Source organism: Staurois parvus, unplaced genomic scaffold, assembly GCF_062004578.1.
Source record: "Staurois parvus isolate SC_StPar_1 unplaced genomic scaffold, SC_StPar_1.0 ptg000719l, whole genome shotgun sequence".
Classification (NCBI taxonomy): Eukaryota; Metazoa; Chordata; class Amphibia; order Anura; family Ranidae; genus Staurois; species Staurois parvus.
This window is the reverse complement of record NW_028318515.1, coordinates 4,176,318-4,196,099: the sequence shown is the minus strand read 5'-3', so window position 1 is coordinate 4,196,099 and position 19,782 is coordinate 4,176,318. Positions and strand designations below refer to the sequence as shown.

Sequence of the window (19,782 nt, the reverse complement as noted above, 5' to 3'; positions counted from 1 at the left end):
TCTTAATCAACCTGGTAAATGGCAACAGATTTTTATCAAGAATGTCTTGGTACATTTTTCCATTAATCCTTCCTTCAACGACATAAAGTTTGCCAGTACCGTATGCTGAAAAACAGCCCCCCAAACTTTACTGTTGGTATGGTGTTTTTAGGGTGATGTGCCGTGCCATTTGACCTCCAAACATGGTGTGTATTATAGCATCTAAAGAGTTCAATTTTGGTCCCATGTGACCAGACTATATTCTCGCAGTATTTCACAGGCTTGTCTAACTATTGTACATAAAACTGTAAACAATCTTCAACATGCTTTTTCTTCAGCAAAGAAGTCTTGCGTGGTGAGCGTGTACACAGGCCATGGTGGTTGAGTGCATTACTTACGGTTTTATTTGAAACAATTGTACCTGCTAATTCCAGGTCTTTCTGAAGCTCTCCACAAGTGGTCCTTGGCTCTTGGACAACTCTTCTAATTATTTTCTTTCCTCTGTCAGAAATTTTGTGAGGAGCACCTGGTTGTGGATTATAGAGAAATAATGTTCTTTCCACTTCCGGATTATTGCCCCAACAGTGCTCATTGGAAACATTCAGAAGTTTAGAAATCCTTCTGTAACCAATCCCATCAGTATGTCTTGCAACAATAAGGTTGCAAAGGTCTTGAGAGCTCTTTGCTTTTACCCATCATGAGATGTTTCTTGTGTGACACCTTGGTAATAAGACACCTTTTTTTGTCCATCAGTTGAGACTGAACCAGCTGATATTAATTTGCACTGACAAGCAACTAATTTCTAATTACTGATTTTAGCTGGTGTCTTGGCTTACCATGCCTTTTTGCACCTCCCTTTCTTCATGTGTTCAATACTTTTTCCCTGTATCATGCCTTTTTCCCTGTATCATGCCATTTTATTACACAACTTAATTTCTTAACTTGTTTTGGTTTCTTTGTATGTATGGATTGCATGGGTTGTTACCGACATGTGGTGAAAATTTTATGTCAATAGCACTTTTAGAAATATTTTTACCTAGAAAAATGGTGACGTGTTCAATACGTTTTTAATCTGTTGTATAGAATGTTTTGGGGGTTTATGCAATCTTTAGGGCTAAAGTGATTTTTGAAATGTGTGCAAAAAAAAAAAAAAAAAAATGCAAAAACGGCTCTGGCAGCGAAAAGGGTTAATGTTTTGAACACTTAATATTTTGGAATATATTTAGTAGATTTAAACAGTTGGGATTTTAAGAAAGTGTTGCCTAGGCTGCATGTTGCAACTATGGCTGTCAACACAGTGACAATGGAAGTGGGCGCCATTACATTTTTGCCAAAGTCATATGGTTTTCTTCCTGGACAAAGTAAAGGTCTGTGCTGTATCTTCTTCAGCCAACCTCCAACTCCAGTAGTAAGAGAGGGTCGTGGCAGTGTAGCCCCCACTCTCTGTAGCACAAAGGGCATCAAGGGGCATTCTGGATGTGCCAGGCTCCTGATTACAAGACTCATATACACAGTGTAAAAGACCATGAAATCTGGCTGTCTAGTTTTTTATGCTAGTTTTACTAGCTATACTTATCGGATCAGATGGCAGATGAAAATCCAGACATCAGAATTATACATAGCTGCTGATCTAATGGACGCAATCTGTAAGCTTAGCTTGGGTAGCTGATCTGCGTACCATCACATCTGTTCCAAATCTAGTCAGGTGACTTATTTAACAGAAAAAAAAAATGTAATAATAGCACTAAAATGGGAAAGGCATAACAGAAAAGATCATGATAGGCCTAAGCATTAATATGGTCTAAGTGTTGATGTTGCAAGGACATAGTATTATACTGGAATTTCCCAAACACCATCATGACAAAGGAAACTATTCCCACCATGCTTTGTTTGGCTTGAAGTAACTTCTGCATTGTTTATAGATAAGGAGAAATACTGTCCAATTTCTGCTTGGTTTTCTGAAATCCTCTCTGCTTTATCTTCTTTCCCACAGATTAGGGTTTTATCATGGTGTCGCCTTTCTTTAGAACAACTATTGCAGTCAGTTATTTCAACAGAACATGCGAGTAACTACTACAAAAGCTTAATGTCCATGTTTTGAAGTTGTGTATCACTGTAATAAGGTCACCGATATAGTATACTGTAGCAATTGATGCCTTTTATACTTACTGGAATGTCTTTTGTTTCAAGGATCAGAGATGGTACATGTCTGGCAGACAGCGCTACTCTAATAGAGTCTCTTATCCTCTTTACCAGGTCATTGCCAAAAGTGTAATTATTGTTCATTTTAAGAAAGAGAATCACTCGCTCTTCTCCATCTTTGTTGTACTGGGGAATACACAAGCTGTCTGATACCTCCACAAAGGATTCAACTGCAACAAGAAAAATAATTAAATCAATAAATGACCAACATCAAGTCTGAATTCATCTTTTAACCACTTGCCCTCCAGAAGATTTACCCCCATTCCTGACCTGACCATTTTTTGAGATATGGCACTGTGTTACTTTAACTGACAATTGCAACGCTCTACATAAATTGACTTTATGCCCCACAAATAGAGCTTTGTTTTGGTGGTATTTGATCACCTCTGTGTTTTTAATTGTTTGCGCTATGAACAAAAAAAGACTGACAATTTTGAAAAAAAAAACAATTTTTTTTTACGTATTGTTATAAAACGTATCCAATAAAAAAAAATTTTTAAATCAAATTTCATCATAAATTTAGGCCAAAATGTATTCTGATACGTCTTTGCAAAAAAAAAAAAAAAAAAAAATACTAATACATGTAAATTAATTGGTTTACATGAAAGTTATAGTACCTACAAATGGCGGTATATATACTGGAATTTTTTTTTTCTAAAATACTAGTAATGGCGGTGATCAGTGACTTATAGCGAGACTGTGATGGGCATTCTGACACTGGGTGGGAACTAACTGCCACTGACATCCCCAGTGACACAAATACAGTGATCAGTGCTAATAAAAAGCACGGACACTGCACTAATGACACTGGGCAGCAAGGGGTTAACATCTGGGGCGATCAAAGGGTTAACAGTGTGCGTTTCACATTATGTGCTATGTGTGGTGTACTAGGAGACATGCTGCTTTGTATTTCTCAGCTGTGCAGAGAAATACAAAGCAGCATGTGCTTGCTGACAGGAGAGAGACTTGTTGTTTACACACAGGTCTCTCCCCTGTCAGCTTTCCCCGACGATCACCAAGTGCCGGCCGGCAATTCAAACATCACGTGTTGTGAGATCAACCAAACCAACCATAGCAAAAGCCTGTCTATCTGGATATCATTGTCTGAGGTGGAAAATAGACTTCATTGGGTTTCCTCTAATGAGAAACTGACAGTGAGACTTACTGACACGATGGCCAAATTCCTACCAGTGGACTTCAGCCATCGTCTGATGAACCTATCTGGTTGATATACTCTGCCCCTTGGGCTTCATTTAACTTCCCTTGATTCTGAGGCACCCACGCTATCCCCCCCCCCTTTTTCTGCTTCCTCCTCTGTCTCTCTTTCATTAGCTCTGTTGTCTTTTCGTTAATAAAAAATACACGCACACACAGAGTTCAAGTCAAACTCAAACTGTGAGTTTTACTTTTACAGGTATAAAAAAGGGATGCTAGTGTGGCGGTACTACATGCAGAAGTAAGTGCCAAGTGTGTCCTATTACTGACAGGCCAATGTTCATATTTGCCAGCACACCACAAATCACCAATGTCATCCAAAAGGCTATTTTTATTCAAGAATGATCACATCACAAAGGAAAGGTGCAACGTTTCGGAGCTATCACATGCCTGAAGGGGCCCTGTGTGGCTTCAAAATGTTGCACCTTTCCTTTGTGATGTGATCATTTTTCAATAAAAAGAGTTTTTTGGACAACATTGGTAACCCGTGGTGTGCTGGCAAATATGAACATTGATCTATGATGGTTCCAGTTTCCAGCTGGAAGTTGCTGCAGCACCCGTTACTTTTGAGCCTGATCCAGGAATGTGTGTTTTGGGAATATTACCATATACTATTACTGATAGGTGGCACACATGTCACAGGCCACTCCAGAGACCGTTAATCAAGATGGCAGAGAACAGTGTAAGTGCATGCATGGAACAGCGCGCGGTGATGAAGTTTCTTGTGAACGAAGGTGTGAAACCTGTAAATATTACCAGAAGACTTCAAGCACAGTACAGTGATGAGATGGTCAGCCGCAGTAAGACATTTGAATGGTGTAAACGTTTCAAAGATGGCTGTATATCCATCATTGAGGATCCCAGCCATGATGGTTCCCAGCCCACAGCAGTCATTCCTGTGCACATTCAGCACGTGAAATGCCTGATCCTCGATAATCAATGCTTAACCTGTCGTGAAATTGCACAAGAAACTAATCTTTCCGTGGAAACGGTAAACACAATGATGATGAATGAAGCAGGCTGTCTTGGGATGGTTCATGCGTACTGACAAATCTTTGTATGCCAAAGCTTTCCAGGCATCAGTTAAATGCTGGGATAAGTGTATAAATGTAGCAGGGGAGTATGTTGAAAAATAAATGCAGTTTCTATTCCATGAAATTTATTCTTTTATTATATAAACTCAAAAGTTCCAGTTTGACTTAAACGCCCCTCATTCATATTATAAACACACACTGAACAAAAATAAATCTCACTGCTCTTTGTACTAAAAACCCAATAGTTATACACAGCACCTCTAACAGGCTAATATACATAGATATGTACAAATCCATGCATGCATTACTGGCAGTGTATGATGTATAACACTGTTGTAAGTAGAGATGAGCGAAGAAATGAAAAATTCGATTCGACTGATTCGGCGAATTCGTGGACAATATTCGATTCGAGTCGAATAAATTCGCTGTGAATTTAACTTAAAAAAGGGTGTTTCTAGGCTTCAGAGAGACTTAATATTAGTGCAGAACACTGTACCTTTAATTTAAATGCCCTTGGAGTCTGCTGGGGAAGAGAAATAATACTGTCTGTCAGTATGACATGCAGATGAGTGCCGTCGATCTTAGAATCACTGCACACTTCACTCCTTTGGCCAGTCACGGGGCCAAAACCAGTGTTTGGAGCCACAGTGTGGCGGTGGAGGCAGCAGCAATGGGAGGCCATACAGCAACCTATGACAAAATGGAAACCAGCAGGAGCGTGAGGAGACCTGAAAGTGGCACATGGCAGAGTGGGAGCAATGGGAGGCGGTACAGGGACCCAGGTCACACTGTGGGCCCAGCAGCAGCGTGACCAGGCGGTACGGGGGCCCATGGCCGATATGGGGCTTGGTGGCACCTATGGAAGGCCTGTAATCTGCCAGCGACCTATGACAAAATGGACAACCGCAGGAGTGTGAGGAGATTTCAAAGTGGCACATGGCAGAGTGGAAGCAATGGGAGGCCGTACAGGGACCCAGGTCACACTGTGGGCTCAGCAGCAGCGTGACCAGGAGGTACGGGGGCCCATGGTCGATATGGGGCCTGGCGGCACCTATGGAAGGCCGCTAATCTGCCAGCAACCTATGACAAAATGGACAACCGCAGGAGTGTGAGGAGATTTCAAAGAGGTACATGGCAGAGTGGAAGCAATGGGAGGCCGTACAGGGACCCAGGTCACACTGTGGGACCAGCATCAGCGTGAACAGGCGGTACGGGGGCCCATGGCCGATTTGACCTCATTCATCCCATAGTCCTGCCGACTCACGAATAGCGTGGCCTCCTCAAAGGGCCTGAGCAAGCGCAGGTGTCACACATGAGCTGACAATGGCTGACATCTAAGTTACACAGGGAGTACCTTTATCCGCTTTTAACATCAGGAAATCTGTGATGGCCTTTAGCTGTTCGTAAAGGCGGTCTAACATATGTAGGGTTGAATTACACCTTGTTGCAACGTCACAGCATGAGGAGTCGGTACGGGGGCCCATGGCAGATTACATGTCTGGCAGCAGCAATGGGAGGCCCGTAATCTGCCAGCACCCTATGTCAAAAAATTTAACACACCAGCAGTGTGAAGAGACCTGAAAGTGGCACATGGCAGCAGAGTGTGGCGATGGAGACAGCAGCAATGGGAGGCCGTACAGGGACCCATGAGAGACTCTGGACTTGGCAGCAGCATGAGGAGGCGGTATATAGGGGCCCATGGCAGATTAGGGGCCTGGCAGCAGCTATGTGAGGCCCGTAATCTGCCTGCACCCTATGTCAAAAAATTAAACACACCAGCAGTGTGAAGAGACCTGAAAGTGGCACATGGCAGCAGAGTGTGGCGATGGAGACAGCAGCAATGGGAGGCCGTACAGGGACCCATGAGAGACTCTAGACTTGGCAGCAGCATGAGGAGGCGGTATATAGGGGCCCATGGCAGATTAGGGGCCTGGCAGCAGCTATGTGAGGCCCGTAATCTGCCTGCACCCTATGTCAAAAAATTAAACACACCAGCAGTGTGAAGAGACCTGAAAGTGGCACATGGCAGCAGAGTGTGGCGATGGAGACAGCAGCAATGGGAGGCCGTACAGGGACCCATGACAGACTCTAGACTTGGCAGCAGCATGAGGAGGCGGTTTATAGGGGCCCATGGCAGATTAGGGGCCTGGCAGCAGCTATGTGAGGCCCGTAATCTGCCTGCACCCTATGTCAAAAAATTTAACACACCAGCAGTGTGAAGAGACCTGAAAGTGGCACATGGCAGCAGAGTGTGGCGATGGAGACAGCAGCAATGGGAGGCCGTACAGGGACCCATGAGAGACTCTAGACTTGGCAGCAGCATGAGGAGGCGGTATATAGGGGCCCATGGCAGATTAGGGGCCTGGCAGCAGCTATGTGAGGCCCGTAATCTGCCTGCACCCTATGTCAAAAAATTAAACACACCAGCAGTGTGAAGAGACCTGAAAGTGGCACATGGCAGCAGAGTGTGGCGATGGAGACAGCAACAATGGGAGGCCGTACAGGGACCCATGAGAGACTCTGGACTTGGCAGCAGCATGAGGAGGCGGTATATAGGGGCCCATGGCAGATTAGGGGCCTGGCAGCAGCTATGTGAGGCCCGTAATCTGCCTGCACCCTATGTCAAAAAATTAAACACACCAGCAGTGTGAAGAGACCTGAAAGTGGCACATGGCAGAGTGTGGCGATGGAGACAGCAGCAATGGGAGGCCGTACAGGGACCCATGACAGACTCTAGACTTGGCAGCAGCATGAGGAGGCGGTATATAGGGGCCCATGGCAGATTAGGGGCCTGGCAGCAGCTATGTGAGGCCCGTAATCTGCCTGCACCCTATGTCAAAAAATTTAACACACCAGCAGTGTGAAGAGACCTGAAAGTGGCACATGGCAGCAGAGTGTGGCGATGGAGACAGCAACAATGGGAGGCCGTACAGGGACCCATGAGAGACTCTGGACTTGGCAGCAGCATGAGGAGGCGGTATATAGGGGCCCATGGCAGATTAGGGGCCTGGCAGCAGCTATGTGAGGCCCGTAATCTGCCTGCACCCTATGTCAAAAAATTAAACACACCAGCAGTGTGAAGAGACCTGAAAGTGGCACATGGCAGAGTGTGGCGATGGAGACAGCAGCAATGGGAGGCCGTACAGGGACCCATGACAGACTCTAGACTTGGCAGCAGCATGAGGAGGCGGTATATAGGGGCCCATGGCAGATTAGGGGCCTGGCAGCAGCTATGTGAGGCCCGTAATCTGCCTGCACCCTATGTCAAAAAATTTAACACACCAGCAGTGTGAAGAGACCTGAAAGTGGCACATGGCAGCAGAGTGTGGCGATGGAGACAGCAGCAATGGGAGGCCGTACAGGGACCCATGAGAGACTCTAGACTTGGCAGCAGCATGAGGAGGCGGTATATAGGGGCCCATGGCAGATTAGGGGCCTGGCAGCAGCTATGTGAGGCCCGTAATCTGCCTGCACCCTATGTCAAAAAATTAAACACACCAGCAGTGTGAAGAGACCTGAAAGTGGCACATGGCAGCAGAGTGTGGCGATGGAGACAGCAGCAATGGGAGGCCGTACAGGGACCCATGAGAGACTCTGGACTTGGCAGCAGCATGAGGAGGCGGTATATAGGGGCCCATGGCAGATTAGGGGCCTGGCAGCAGCTATGTGAGGCCCGTAATCTGCCTGCACCCTATGTCAAAAAATTAAACACACCAGCAGTGTGAAGAGACCTGAAAGTGGCACATGGCAGCAGAGTGTGGCGATGGAGACAGCAGCAATGGGAGGCCGTACAGGGACCCATGAGAGACTCTAGACTTGGCAGCAGCATGAGGAGGTGGTATATAGGGGCCCATGGCAGATTAGGGGCCTGGCAGCAGCTATGTGAGGCCCGTAATCTGCCTGCACCCTATGTCAAAAAATTAAACACACCAGCAGTGTGAACAGACCTGAAAGTGGCACATGGCAGCAGAGTGTGGCGATGGAGACAGCAGCAATGGGAGGCCGTACAGGGACCCATGAGAGACTCTGGACTTGGCAGCAGCATGAGGAGGCGGTATATAGGGGCCCATGGCAGATTAGGGGCCTGGCAGCAGCTATGTGAGGCCCGTAATCTGCCTGCACCCTATGTCAAAAAATTAAACACACCAGCAGTGTGAAGAGACCTGAAAGTGGCACATGGCAGAGTGTGGCGATGGAGACAGCAGCAATGGGAGGCCGTACAGGGACCCATGACAGACTCTAGACTTGGCAGCAGCATGAGGAGGCGGTATATAGGGGCCCATGGCAGATTAGGGGCCTGGCAGCAGCTATGTGAGGCCCGTAATCTGCCTGCACCCTATGTCAAAAAATTAAACACACCAGCAGTGTGAAGAGACCTGAAAGTGGCACATGGCAGCAGAGTGTGGCGATGGAGACAGCAGCAATGGGAGGCCGTACAGGGACCCATGAGAGACTCTAGACTTGGCAGCAGCATGAGGAGGCGGTATATAGGGGCCCATGGCAGATTAGGGGCCTGGCAGCAGCTATGTGAGGCCCGTAATCTGCCTGCACCCTATGTCAAAAAATTTAACACACCAGCAGTGTGAAGAGACCTGAAAGTGGCACATGGCAGCAGAGTGTGGCGATGGAGACAGCAGCAATGGGAGGCCGTACAGGGACCCATGAGAGACTCTGGACTTGGCAGCAGCATGAGGAGGCGGTATATAGGGGCCCATGGCAGATTAGGGGCCTGGCAGCAGCTATGTGAGGCCCGTAATCTGCCTGCACCCTATGTCAAAAAATTAAACACACCAGCAGTGTGAAGAGACCTGAAAGTGGCACATGGCAGCAGAGTGTGGCGATGGAGACAGCAGCAATGGGAGGCCGTACAGGGACCCATGAGAGACTCTAGACTTGGCAGCAGCATGAGGAGGCGGTATATAGGGGCCCATGGCAGATTAGGGGCCTGGCAGCAGCTATGTGAGGCCCGTAATCTGCCTGCACCCTATGTCAAAAAATTAAACACACCAGCAGTGTGAAGAGACCTGAAAGTGGCACATGGCAGCAGAGTGTGGCGATGGAGACAGCAGCAATGGGAGGCCGTACAGGGACCCATGAGAGACTCTGGACTTGGCAGCAGCATGAGGAGGCGGTATATAGGGGCCCATGGCAGATTAGGGGCCTGGCAGCAGCTATGTGAGGCCCGTAATCTGCCTGCACCCTATGTCAAAAAATTAAACACACCAGCAGTGTGAAGAGACCTGAAAGTGGCACATGGCAGAGTGTGGCGATGGAGACAGCAGCAATGGGAGGCCGTACAGGGACCCATGACAGACTCTAGACTTGGCAGCAGCATGAGGAGGCGGTATATAGGGGCCCATGGCAGATTAGGGGCCTGGCAGCAGCTATGTGAGGCCCGTAATCTGCCTGCACCCTATGTCAAAAAATTTAACACACCAGCAGTGTGAAGAGACCTGAAAGTGGCACATGGCAGCAGAGTGTGGCGATGGAGACAGCAGCAATGGGAGGCCGTACAGGGACCCATGAGAGACTCTGGACTTGGCAGCAGCATGAGGAGGCGGTATATAGGGGCCCATGGCAGATTAGGGGCCTGGCAGCAGCTATGTGAGGCCCGTAATCTGCCTGCACCCTATGTCAAAAAATTTAACACATCAGCAGTGTGAAGAGACCTGAAAGTGGCACATGGCAGCAGAGTGTGGCGATGGAGACAGCAGCAATGGGAGGCCGTACAGGGACCCATGAGAGACTCTGGACTTGGCAGCAGCATGAGGAGGCGGTATATAGGGGCCCATGGCAGATTAGGGGCCTGGCAGCAGCTATGTGAGGCCCGTTATCTTGCAGCACCCTATGTCAAAAAATTAAACACACCAGCAGTGTGAAGAGACCTGAAAGTGGCACATGGCAGCAGAGTGTGGCGATGGAGACAGCAGCAATGGGAGGCCATACAGGGACCCATGAGAGACTCTAGACTTGGCAGCAGCATGAGGAGGCGGTATATAGGGGCCCATGGCAGATTAGGGGCCTGGCAGCAGCTATGTGAGGCCCGTAATCTGCCTGCACCCTATGTCAAAAAATTAAACACACCAGCAGTGTGAACAGACCTGAAAGTGGCACATGGCAGCAGAGTGTGGCGATGGAGACAGCAGCAATGGGAGGCCGTACAGGGACCCATGAGAGACTCTGGACTTGGCAGCAGCATGAGGAGGCGGTATATAGGGGCCCATGGCAGATTAGGGGCCTGGCAGCAGCTATGTGAGGCCCGTTATCTTGCAGCACCCTATGTCAAAAAATTAAACACACCAGCAGTGTGAAGAGACCTGAAAGTGGCACATGGCAGCAGAGTGTGGCGATGGAGACAGCAGCAATGGGAGGCCGTACAGGGACCCATGAGAGACTCTAGACTTGGCAGCAGCATGAGGAGGCGGTATATAGGGGCCCATGGCAGATTAGGGGCCTGGCAGCAGCTATGTGAGGCCCGTAATCTGCCTGCACCCTATGTCAAAAAATTAAACACACCAGCAGTGTGAAGAGACCTGAAAGTGGCACATGGCAGCAGAGTGTGGCGATGGAGACAGCAGCAATGGGAGGCCGTACAGGGACCCATGAGAGACTCTGGACTTGGCAGCAGCATGAGGAGGCGGTATATAGGGGCCCATGGCAGATTAGGGGCCTGGCAGCAGCTATGTGAGGCCCGTAATCTGCCTGCACCCTATGTCAAAAAATTAAACACACCAGCAGTGTGAAGAGACCTGAAAGTGGCACATGGCAGCAGAGTGTGGCGATGGAGACAGCAGCAATGGGAGGCCGTACAGGGACCCATGAGAGACTCTAGACTTGGCAGCAGCATGAGGAGGCGGTATATAGGGGCCCATGGCAGATTAGGGGCCTGGCAGCAGCTATGTGAGGCCCGTAATCTGCCTGCACCCTATGTCAAAAAATTTAACACACCAGCAGTGTGAAGAGACCTGAAAGTGGCACATGGCAGCAGAGTGTGGCGATGGAGACAGCAGCAATGGGAGGCCGTACAGGGACCCATGAGAGACTCTAGACTTGGCAGCAGCATGAGGAGGCGGTATATAGGGGCCCATGGCAGATTAGGGGCCTGGCAGCAGCTATGTGAGGCCCGTAATCTGCCTGCACCCTATGTCAAAAAATTTAACACACCAGCAGTGTGAAGAGACCTGAAAGTGGCACATGGCAGCAGAGTGTGGCGATGGAGACAGCAGCAATGGGAGGCCGAACAGGGACCCATGAGAGACTCTAGACTTGGCAGCAGCATGAGGAGGCGGTTTATAGGGGCCCATGGCAGATTAGGGGCCTGGCAGCAGCTATGTGAGGCCCGTAATCTGCCTGCACCCTATGTCAAAAAATTTAACACACCAGCAGTGTGAAGAGACCTGAAAGTGGCACATGGCAGCAGAGTGTGGCGATGGAGACAGCAGCAATGGGAGGCCGTACAGGGACCCATGAGAGACTCTGGACTTGGCAGCAGCATGAGGAGGCGGTATATAGGGGCCCATGGCAGATTAGGGGCCTGGCAGCAGCTATGTGAGGCCCGTAATCTGCCTGCACCCTATGTCAAAAAATTAAACACACCAGCAGTGTGAAGAGACCTGAAAGTGGCACATGGCAGCAGAGTGTGGCGATGGAGACAGCAGCAATGGGAGGCCGTACAGGGACCCATGAGAGACTCTGGACCTAGCAGCAGCATGAGGAGGCGGTATATAGGGGCCTATGGCAGATTAGGGGCCTGGCAGCAGCTATAGGAGGCCCGTAATCTGCCAGCACCCTATGTCAAAAAATTAAACACACCAGCAGTGTGAGGAGACCTGAAAGTGGCACATGTTTGAGGCATGATTCATGGCGGATTTAGTCAGTTGTGTCAGGAACTGGTGGTTTGAAATCCAGACTAATCCACGCCTGATTCATTTTCACAAACGTGAGTCTCTCCACACTTTGGGTGGACAGTCGTGTCCTCCGCGGAGTTACAATACCTCCTGCCGCACTAAACACGCGCTCCGATGCCACGCTACTGGCCGGGCATGACAGCCTTTCAAGGGCAAATTCAGCTAGTTGGGGCCAAAGGTCAAGTTTCGTTGCCCAGTAGTCAAGGGGATTGTCTACCTCGGTTGGCAGGGTGCTGTCCAAGTAGGCCCAAGCCTGTTGTTTGAGCTCCTGCTCCAGGTCCACCTGATGCTGCTGCTGCTGCTGCGGCTGGTTAGTAGTTTCCTCACTGCGCTGGTGAAGAAAGCTACTCATCATCGACTGCAGACTGAGGCAGCCACTGCTGGTGGAGCTGCCACTGCTCCTACCACCCCACCCCTCCCCTGCTGCCATGCCAGCGGAACGCGAGCGCACAGGGCCCACAGTGTCTGAGGATGGACGTTGGCGCACAAAGGCAGAGACCAACTGACTACATAGGTGGTTTTTATAGTACGTAATTTTGGCCTCCCTCTCAGCAGGTGTGAAAAAGGCCACCATTTTGGACCGGTAGCGAGGGTCCAACAAGGTGGACAGCCAAAAGTCATCCCTCTGTCTGATGGTTATTATTCGGCTGTCGCTACGCAAGCAACCGAGCATGCTATGGGCCATTTGTGCCAAGGAATGCGAGGGACTCCCTGCCTCCATCTCCACAGCATACTGCCACGGTGCGTCTGGGTCCTCTGTCTCCTCCTCCTCCTCCTCTACCAGATGCTCCTGCTCCTCCACTCCTGTCCGCTGAGTGGAAAAACCACCCATTTCACTCAATAATTCCTGAGCACAAATGTCCTCCTCTACCTCCTCCTCTTCTTCCTGTCCTGCCCCCACAGGGGTCATGTGGCGTTGAGATCTGTGCGCCACGTCTACCGCACCCTGACCAGCCATTGTTAACAGCATTTGTTCCAGGACGTGCAACAGAGGAATGACGTCGTTCATCCCATAGTCCTGCCGACTCACGAATAGCGTGGCCTCCTCAAAGGGCCTGAGCAAGCGGCAGGTGTCACGCATGAGCTGCCAATGGCTGACATCTAAGTTACACAGGGGAGTACCTTTATCCGCTTGTAACATCAGGAAATCGGTGATGGCCTTTCGCTGCTCGTAAAGGCGGTCTAACATGTGTAGGGTTGAATTCCACCTTGTTGCAACGTCGCAGATCAGGCGATGCTGTGGAATTCCGTTCTGCCGCTGCAGCTCAATGAGGGTGTTCTTTGCGGTGTAGGAATGGCTGAAATGCATGCACAGTTTACGTGACATTTTAAGGATGTCTTGCAGTGGGATGGTGGATTTTAGGAACCGCTTGACAACCAGATTGAACACGTGAGCCATGCATGGCGCATGGCACAACCTTCCTTGACGCAGAGCAGACACCATGTTCTTTCCGTTGTCAGTCAACATGGTTCCGATTTTTAGTTTGCGCGGAGACAGCCATCTGTCGATTTCTCTGTTCATTACACTCAGCAGTTCCTCCCCTGTGTGACTACGTTCGCCAAGGCATACCAGGTGCAGCACAGCGTGACACCGTTGCGCCCTGCACATGTGATATGCCGGTCGGGTAATGGGACTTGGCACGGGGGTGGCGGCTGAGGACACGGCGGAAAAAGAGGTGGTAGAGGCGGACATGCTTGCTGGACCAAGGACGTGCAAACGTGGAGGCAAAAGCGTCGTGACCTGTCCAAGTTGCTGGTGCGGCTGTGCCGGCACCACGTTCACCCAGTGGGCCGTAAATGACATGTACTGTCCCTGACCGTAGTTACAGCTCCACACGTCGGCGCTGCCGTGCACTTTGGCAGAGACCGACATGCTCAAAGACTGGCCCACCATCTCTTCTACATGTGAATGCAGGGCTGGCACTGCCTTTTGGGCAAAGAAATGACGGCTTGGCACTCTCCACCGCGGCGCGGCACAAGCCATCATTTCTCGGAAAGGTGCTGAGTCCACCAGTTGGAAAGGGAGGGACTGCAGCACCAGCAACTTGGACAGGAGGACGTTCAGCTTTTGCACCGTCGGGTGCGTGCTCGCAAACTGTTGTCTCTTGGATACGGATTCCAAGAAAGACTGTTGACGGAATCCGAGAAGAGGAGTAGCAGGAGAAGGAGCATCTGAACGAGCGGAAGATGCCAACGAGCGACAACTCCCCTCAGCAGAGGTGTTGGAGCCTTGACTGGCTGATAGAGGGCGATTGACGACGTCGGGTGACGGAGCAAGTAACGGAGCGGGTGATGGAGCGGGGGCTGGGGCAGGCAGAACCGCCGTATGTTTATCACGGTTTTCCCAGGCCACCGAATGGTGACGCTGCATATGCTGACGCAACGCTGTAGTCCCAACATGGGCCCCCTGGCCACGCTTGCATTTCTGGCCACATAGTCGACATACGGCTACGTTTACTTCCTCGGGCGGCTTGAGGAAAAATTGCCACACCACCGAGTAGGAAACTTTGCCCCCGCTACTCTTCACTGGCTGACTGCTACTTCCTCCGTGCGCACCGGCACCACTACTGGCCGTGGTGGTAGGCTGCAGTGGAGCTGGTGCTCTACTCCGTGGACGTTTGGCTCCACTGACACTGATGCGACCCTGCTGCTGTCTCCTGGGCAACCCACCGACTGTTTTGCTCGCTGCCAAGCTGCCACCCTCTTCTCCTGATGATGCGGAAGAAATTGCCTGATGACGACGAGGCTGCCAAGTGCGATCAACCTCCTCATCATCAAGTAGGGTCTCCGCCTCACTACTAGCCCCCTCGGCTGCGTCTGGGTCAGGAGACAGACCTGTCTCTAGACCGGCTACCGAGCCACTCTCCTCGCCAGTACTTGTTCGCTTGGCTGCTGAAAAGGCCGATGTCTCCCCCCGTTCCTGACCGCCCTCTGTTAGCTCTTCCTCACTGTACAGTGGGGCTGAGCCCACAGCATGCGATACTTCGCTTGGTGAGGGAACAGCAAAGGACAGGGGCAGGTAGAGGACACGTGATTTCAGTGGGCTTGCTCCCGGGCCATGCCAACTAACGGTTGTGTCTGACGTACCCACCGACCGTTGGCTGTAGGTGTCAGAGGTGACCTGGGAAGAGGAAGACGACCGAGCCAACCAATCAATGACGGCAGGGTTGTCGGTGGAGACACGACCGCTGGATGACACCGGGAGCACTGGCCTCTGGCTGCGAATACTGCTGCCTCGACCCCTTCCTCTGCTGCCACGTCTGCTCGCTCCTAAAACATTGCCTCCTCTGCCACTCCTCTGCATGTTGTCTGACATACTATTTAATTCAACGATTAGGTGTCCCTGAGTAACAATTCTCTGGCACTCAGTAACAATTCTGTCTGTCCCTGAGTATGAATTCTGTGGCCCTGAGTAACAATTCTGTGTCTGTGCGAGTAACAATTCTGTGTCTGTGCGAGTAACAATTCTGTGTCTGTGCAAGTAACAATTTTGTGTCTGTGCGAGTAACAATTCTCTGGCACTCAGTAACAATTCTGTCTGTCCCTGAGTAACAATTCTCTGGCACTCAGTAACAATTCTGTCTGTCCCTGAGTAACAATTCTCTGGCACTCAGTAACAATTCTGTCTGTCCCTGAGTATGAATTCTGTGGCCCTGAGTAACAATTCTGTGTCTGTGCGAGTAACAATTCTGTGTCTGTGCAAGTAACAATTTTGTGTCTGTGCGAGTAACAATTCTCTGGCACTCAGTAACAATTCTGTCTGTCCCTGAGTAACAATTCTCTGGCACTCAGTAACAATTCTGTCTGTCCCTGAGTATGAATTCTGTGGCCCTGAGTAACAATTCTGTGTCTGTGCGAGTAACAATTCTGTGTCTGTGCAAGTAACAATTTTGTGTCTGTGCGAGTAACAATTCTCTGGCACTCAGTAACAATTCTGTCTGTCCCTGAGTAACAATTCTCTGGCACTCAGTAACAATTCTGTCTGTCCCTGAGTAACAATTCTCTGGCACTCAGTAACAATTCTGTCTGTCCCTGAGTAACAATTCTCTGGCACTCAGTAACAATTCTGTCTGTCCCTGAGTAACAATTCTCTGGCACTCAGTAACAATTCTGTGTCTGTGCGAGTAACAATTCTGTGTCTGTGCAAGTAACAATTTTGTGTCTGTGCGAGTAACAATTCTCTGGCACTCAGTAACAATTCTGTCTGTCCCTGAGTAACAATTCTCTGGCACTCAGTAACAATTCTGTCTGTCCCTGAGTAACAATTCTCTGGCACTCAGTAACAATTCTGTCTGTCCCTGAGTATGAATTCTGTGGCCCTGAGTAACAATTCTGTGTCTGTGCGAGTAACAATTCTGTGTCTGTGCAAGTAACAATTTTGTGTCTGTGCGAGTAACAATTCTCTGGCACTCAGTAACAATTCTGTCTGTCCCTGAGTAACAATTCTCTGGCACTCAGTAACAATTCTGTCTGTCCCTGAGTAACAATTCTCTGGCACTCAGTAACAATTCTGTCTGTCCCTGAGTAACAATTCTCTGGCACTCAGTAACAATTCTGTCTGTCCCTGAGTAACAATTCTCTGGCACTCAGTAACAATTCTGTCTGTCCCTGAGTATGAATTCTGTGGCCCTGAGTAACAATTCTGTGTCTGTGCGAGTAACAATTCTGTGTCTGTGCAAGTAACAATTTTGTGTCTGTGCGAGTAACAATTCTCTGGCACTCAGTAACAATTCTGTCTGTCCCTGAGTAACAATTCTCTGGCACTCAGTAACAATTCTGTCTGTCCCTGAGTAACAATTCTCTGGCACTCAGTAACAATTCTGTCTGTCCCTGAGTATGAATTCTGTGGCCCTGAGTAACAATTCTGTGTCTGTGCGAGTAACAATTCTGTGTCTGTGCAAGTAACAATTTTGTGTCTGTGCGAGTAACAATTCTCTGGCACTCAGTAACAATTCTGTCTGTCCCTGAGTAACAATTCTCTGGCACTCAGTAACAATTCTGTCTGTCCCTAAGTAACAATTCTCTGGCACTCAGTAACAATTCTGTCTGTCCCTGAGTATGAATTCTGTGGCCCTGAGTAACAATTCTGTGTCTGTGCGAGTAACAATTCTGTGTCTGTGCAAGTAACAATTTTGTGTCTGTGCGAGTAACAATTCTCTGGCACTCAGTAACAATTCTGTCTGTCCCTGAGTAACAATTCTCTGGCACTCAGTAACAATTCTGTCTGTCCCTGAGTAACAATTCTCTGGCACTCAGTAACAATTCTGTCTGTCCCTGAGTATGAATTCTGTGGCCCTGAGTAACAATTCTGTGTCTGTGCGAGTAACAATTCTGTGTCTGTGCAAGTAACAATTTTGTGTCTGTGCGAGTAACAATTCTCTGGCACTCAGTAACAATTCTGTCTGTCCCTGAGTAACAATTCTCTGGCACTCAGTAACAATTCTGTCTGTCCCTGAGTAACAATTCTCTGGCACTCAGTAACAATTCTGTCTGTCCCTGAGTAACAATTCTCTGGCACTCAGTAACAATTCTGTGTCTGTGCGAGTAACAATTCTGTGTCTGTGCAAGTAACAATTTTGTGTCTGTGCGAGTAACAATTCTCTGGCACTCAGTAACAATTCTGTCTGTCCCTGAGTAACAATTCTCTGGCACTCAGTAACAATTCTGTCTGTCCCTGAGTAACAATTCTCTGGCACTCAGTAACAATTCTGTCTGTCCCTGAGTATGAATTCTGTGGCCCTGAGTAACAATTCTGTGTCTGTGCGAGTAACAATTCTGTGTCTGTGCAAGTAACAATTTTGTGTCTGTGCGAGTAACAATTCTCTGGCACTCAGTAACAATTCTGTCTGTCCCTGAGTAACAATTCTCTGGCACTCAGTAACAATTCTGTCTGTCCCTGAGTAACAATTCTCTGGCACTCAGTAACAATTCTGTCTGTCCCTGAGTAACAATTCTCTGGCACTCAGTAACAATTCTGTCTGTCCCTGAGTAACAATTCTCTGGCACTCAGTAACAATTCTGTCTGTCCCTGAGTAACAATTCTGTCTGTCCCTGAGAATGAATTCTGTGGCCCTGAGTAAGAATTCTCTGGCACTCAGTAACAATTCTGTCTGTCCCTGAGTAACAATTCTCTGGCACTCAGTAACAATTCTGTCTGTCCCTGAGTAAAAATTCTGTGGCCCTAATAACGTTTCTGTGGCCCTAAGTAACAATTCTCTGGCACTGAGTGAAAATTCTGTCTGTCCCTGAGTATGAATTCTGTGGCCCTAACTAGCGTTTCTTTGTCCCTAAATAACGATTCTGTGGCCCTCATTAACAAGTCTGTGTCCCTGAGTAATGGTTCTCTGTCCCTAAGTAACTTCTCTCTGTCCCCAATTCTCGTTTCTGTGGCCCTAACTCTGTCTCTGTCCCTAGTACAGAGCGGTCTGCCTCTGTTCAATGACTGCAGGCAAATGAAGATTTCCAAAATGGCCGCTATATATACCTCGACCATTACACAGTGCTGGCTGGCTGGCTGCTGATTGGCTGATGCGATCACATGTCGTTGAGGAATGCATTATGGGGCAGCGCGCCTTGTCTGCGCGCCTTCCCCGACATCCCCGCTCCGTCGCCGCACATGTCAGCCGCCATTTTCGGAAAAATTTCGATTCGCGCGTCCGAATTAGGCTGTTTTTCGGATTCGGCACGAATCGAAATTTTTCCGATATTCGACTCGAATTCCACTTCGGATACTTCGATTCGCTCATCTCTAGTTGTAAGCAATAAGCAGTGGAAGTAAAGTTCCCTTGAGTTCAATAGGCCCACTGAGCACTCAATACAATACAATTCCTTGAATTTCAATTATTTTTGCAGTGGAGTTTAATTAGAGCACCTTCCTTTAAAATGGATGCATGTGATCCAAACTTAACATTACTCACTGCAACTTTCCATGAAATTTAAAGAACATCCTAAATTTACTTTGTTTCGTTCTTTTCTTTCTAAACTTTGTAATTTGTTGCTTATTCTGCATATATTTCGGACTGCACTGCAAATACATCACAAAGAGAAAAAGTAACCTCTTTCACAGACTCTAAGAGGCACCCTATGGATACCAAGAGTAACTTAAAGCATATATCTAGGCAGATATAAAACATGAAAATTCATGCAGCTTTGTATTCATTAATACATATCTAGACAATCTAAAACATGAAAATTCATGCAGCTTTCTATTCATTTATTCATCAATAAGTGTGTCTTTTAAATGCAACTATGTGAATTTAATTTGGTAACAGCTTCTTCCAATCCACTGTATAACATAGTACAGACTAGGAGAGGAAGAAGTAGCTCAAGAGCCAGTCAACTGTACTGCAGTATGCATGTGCTAACCCGGGTTGATATGTATGTGTTCATAGGACTGAGCAGATTGACAGAAGGCTGAGCTCATCAGTCTGCTGCTTCATCTTTCA

At 48.6% G+C, this 19,782-nt stretch overlaps 1 protein-coding gene across 1 annotated transcript in view; it reads right to left on the bottom strand.

Moving 5' to 3' along the window:
* AACS (acetoacetyl-CoA synthetase) overlaps positions 1-19,782 on the bottom strand; it is a 159,580-nt gene that overhangs the window by 23,365 nt on the left and 116,433 nt on the right. Inside the window, exon 17 of the mRNA XM_089653715.1 lies at positions 2,149-2,351. Coding sequence (XP_089509841.1) covers positions 2,149-2,351 — 203 coding nt within the window. The remainder of the gene's footprint in view (positions 1-2,148; positions 2,352-19,782) is intronic.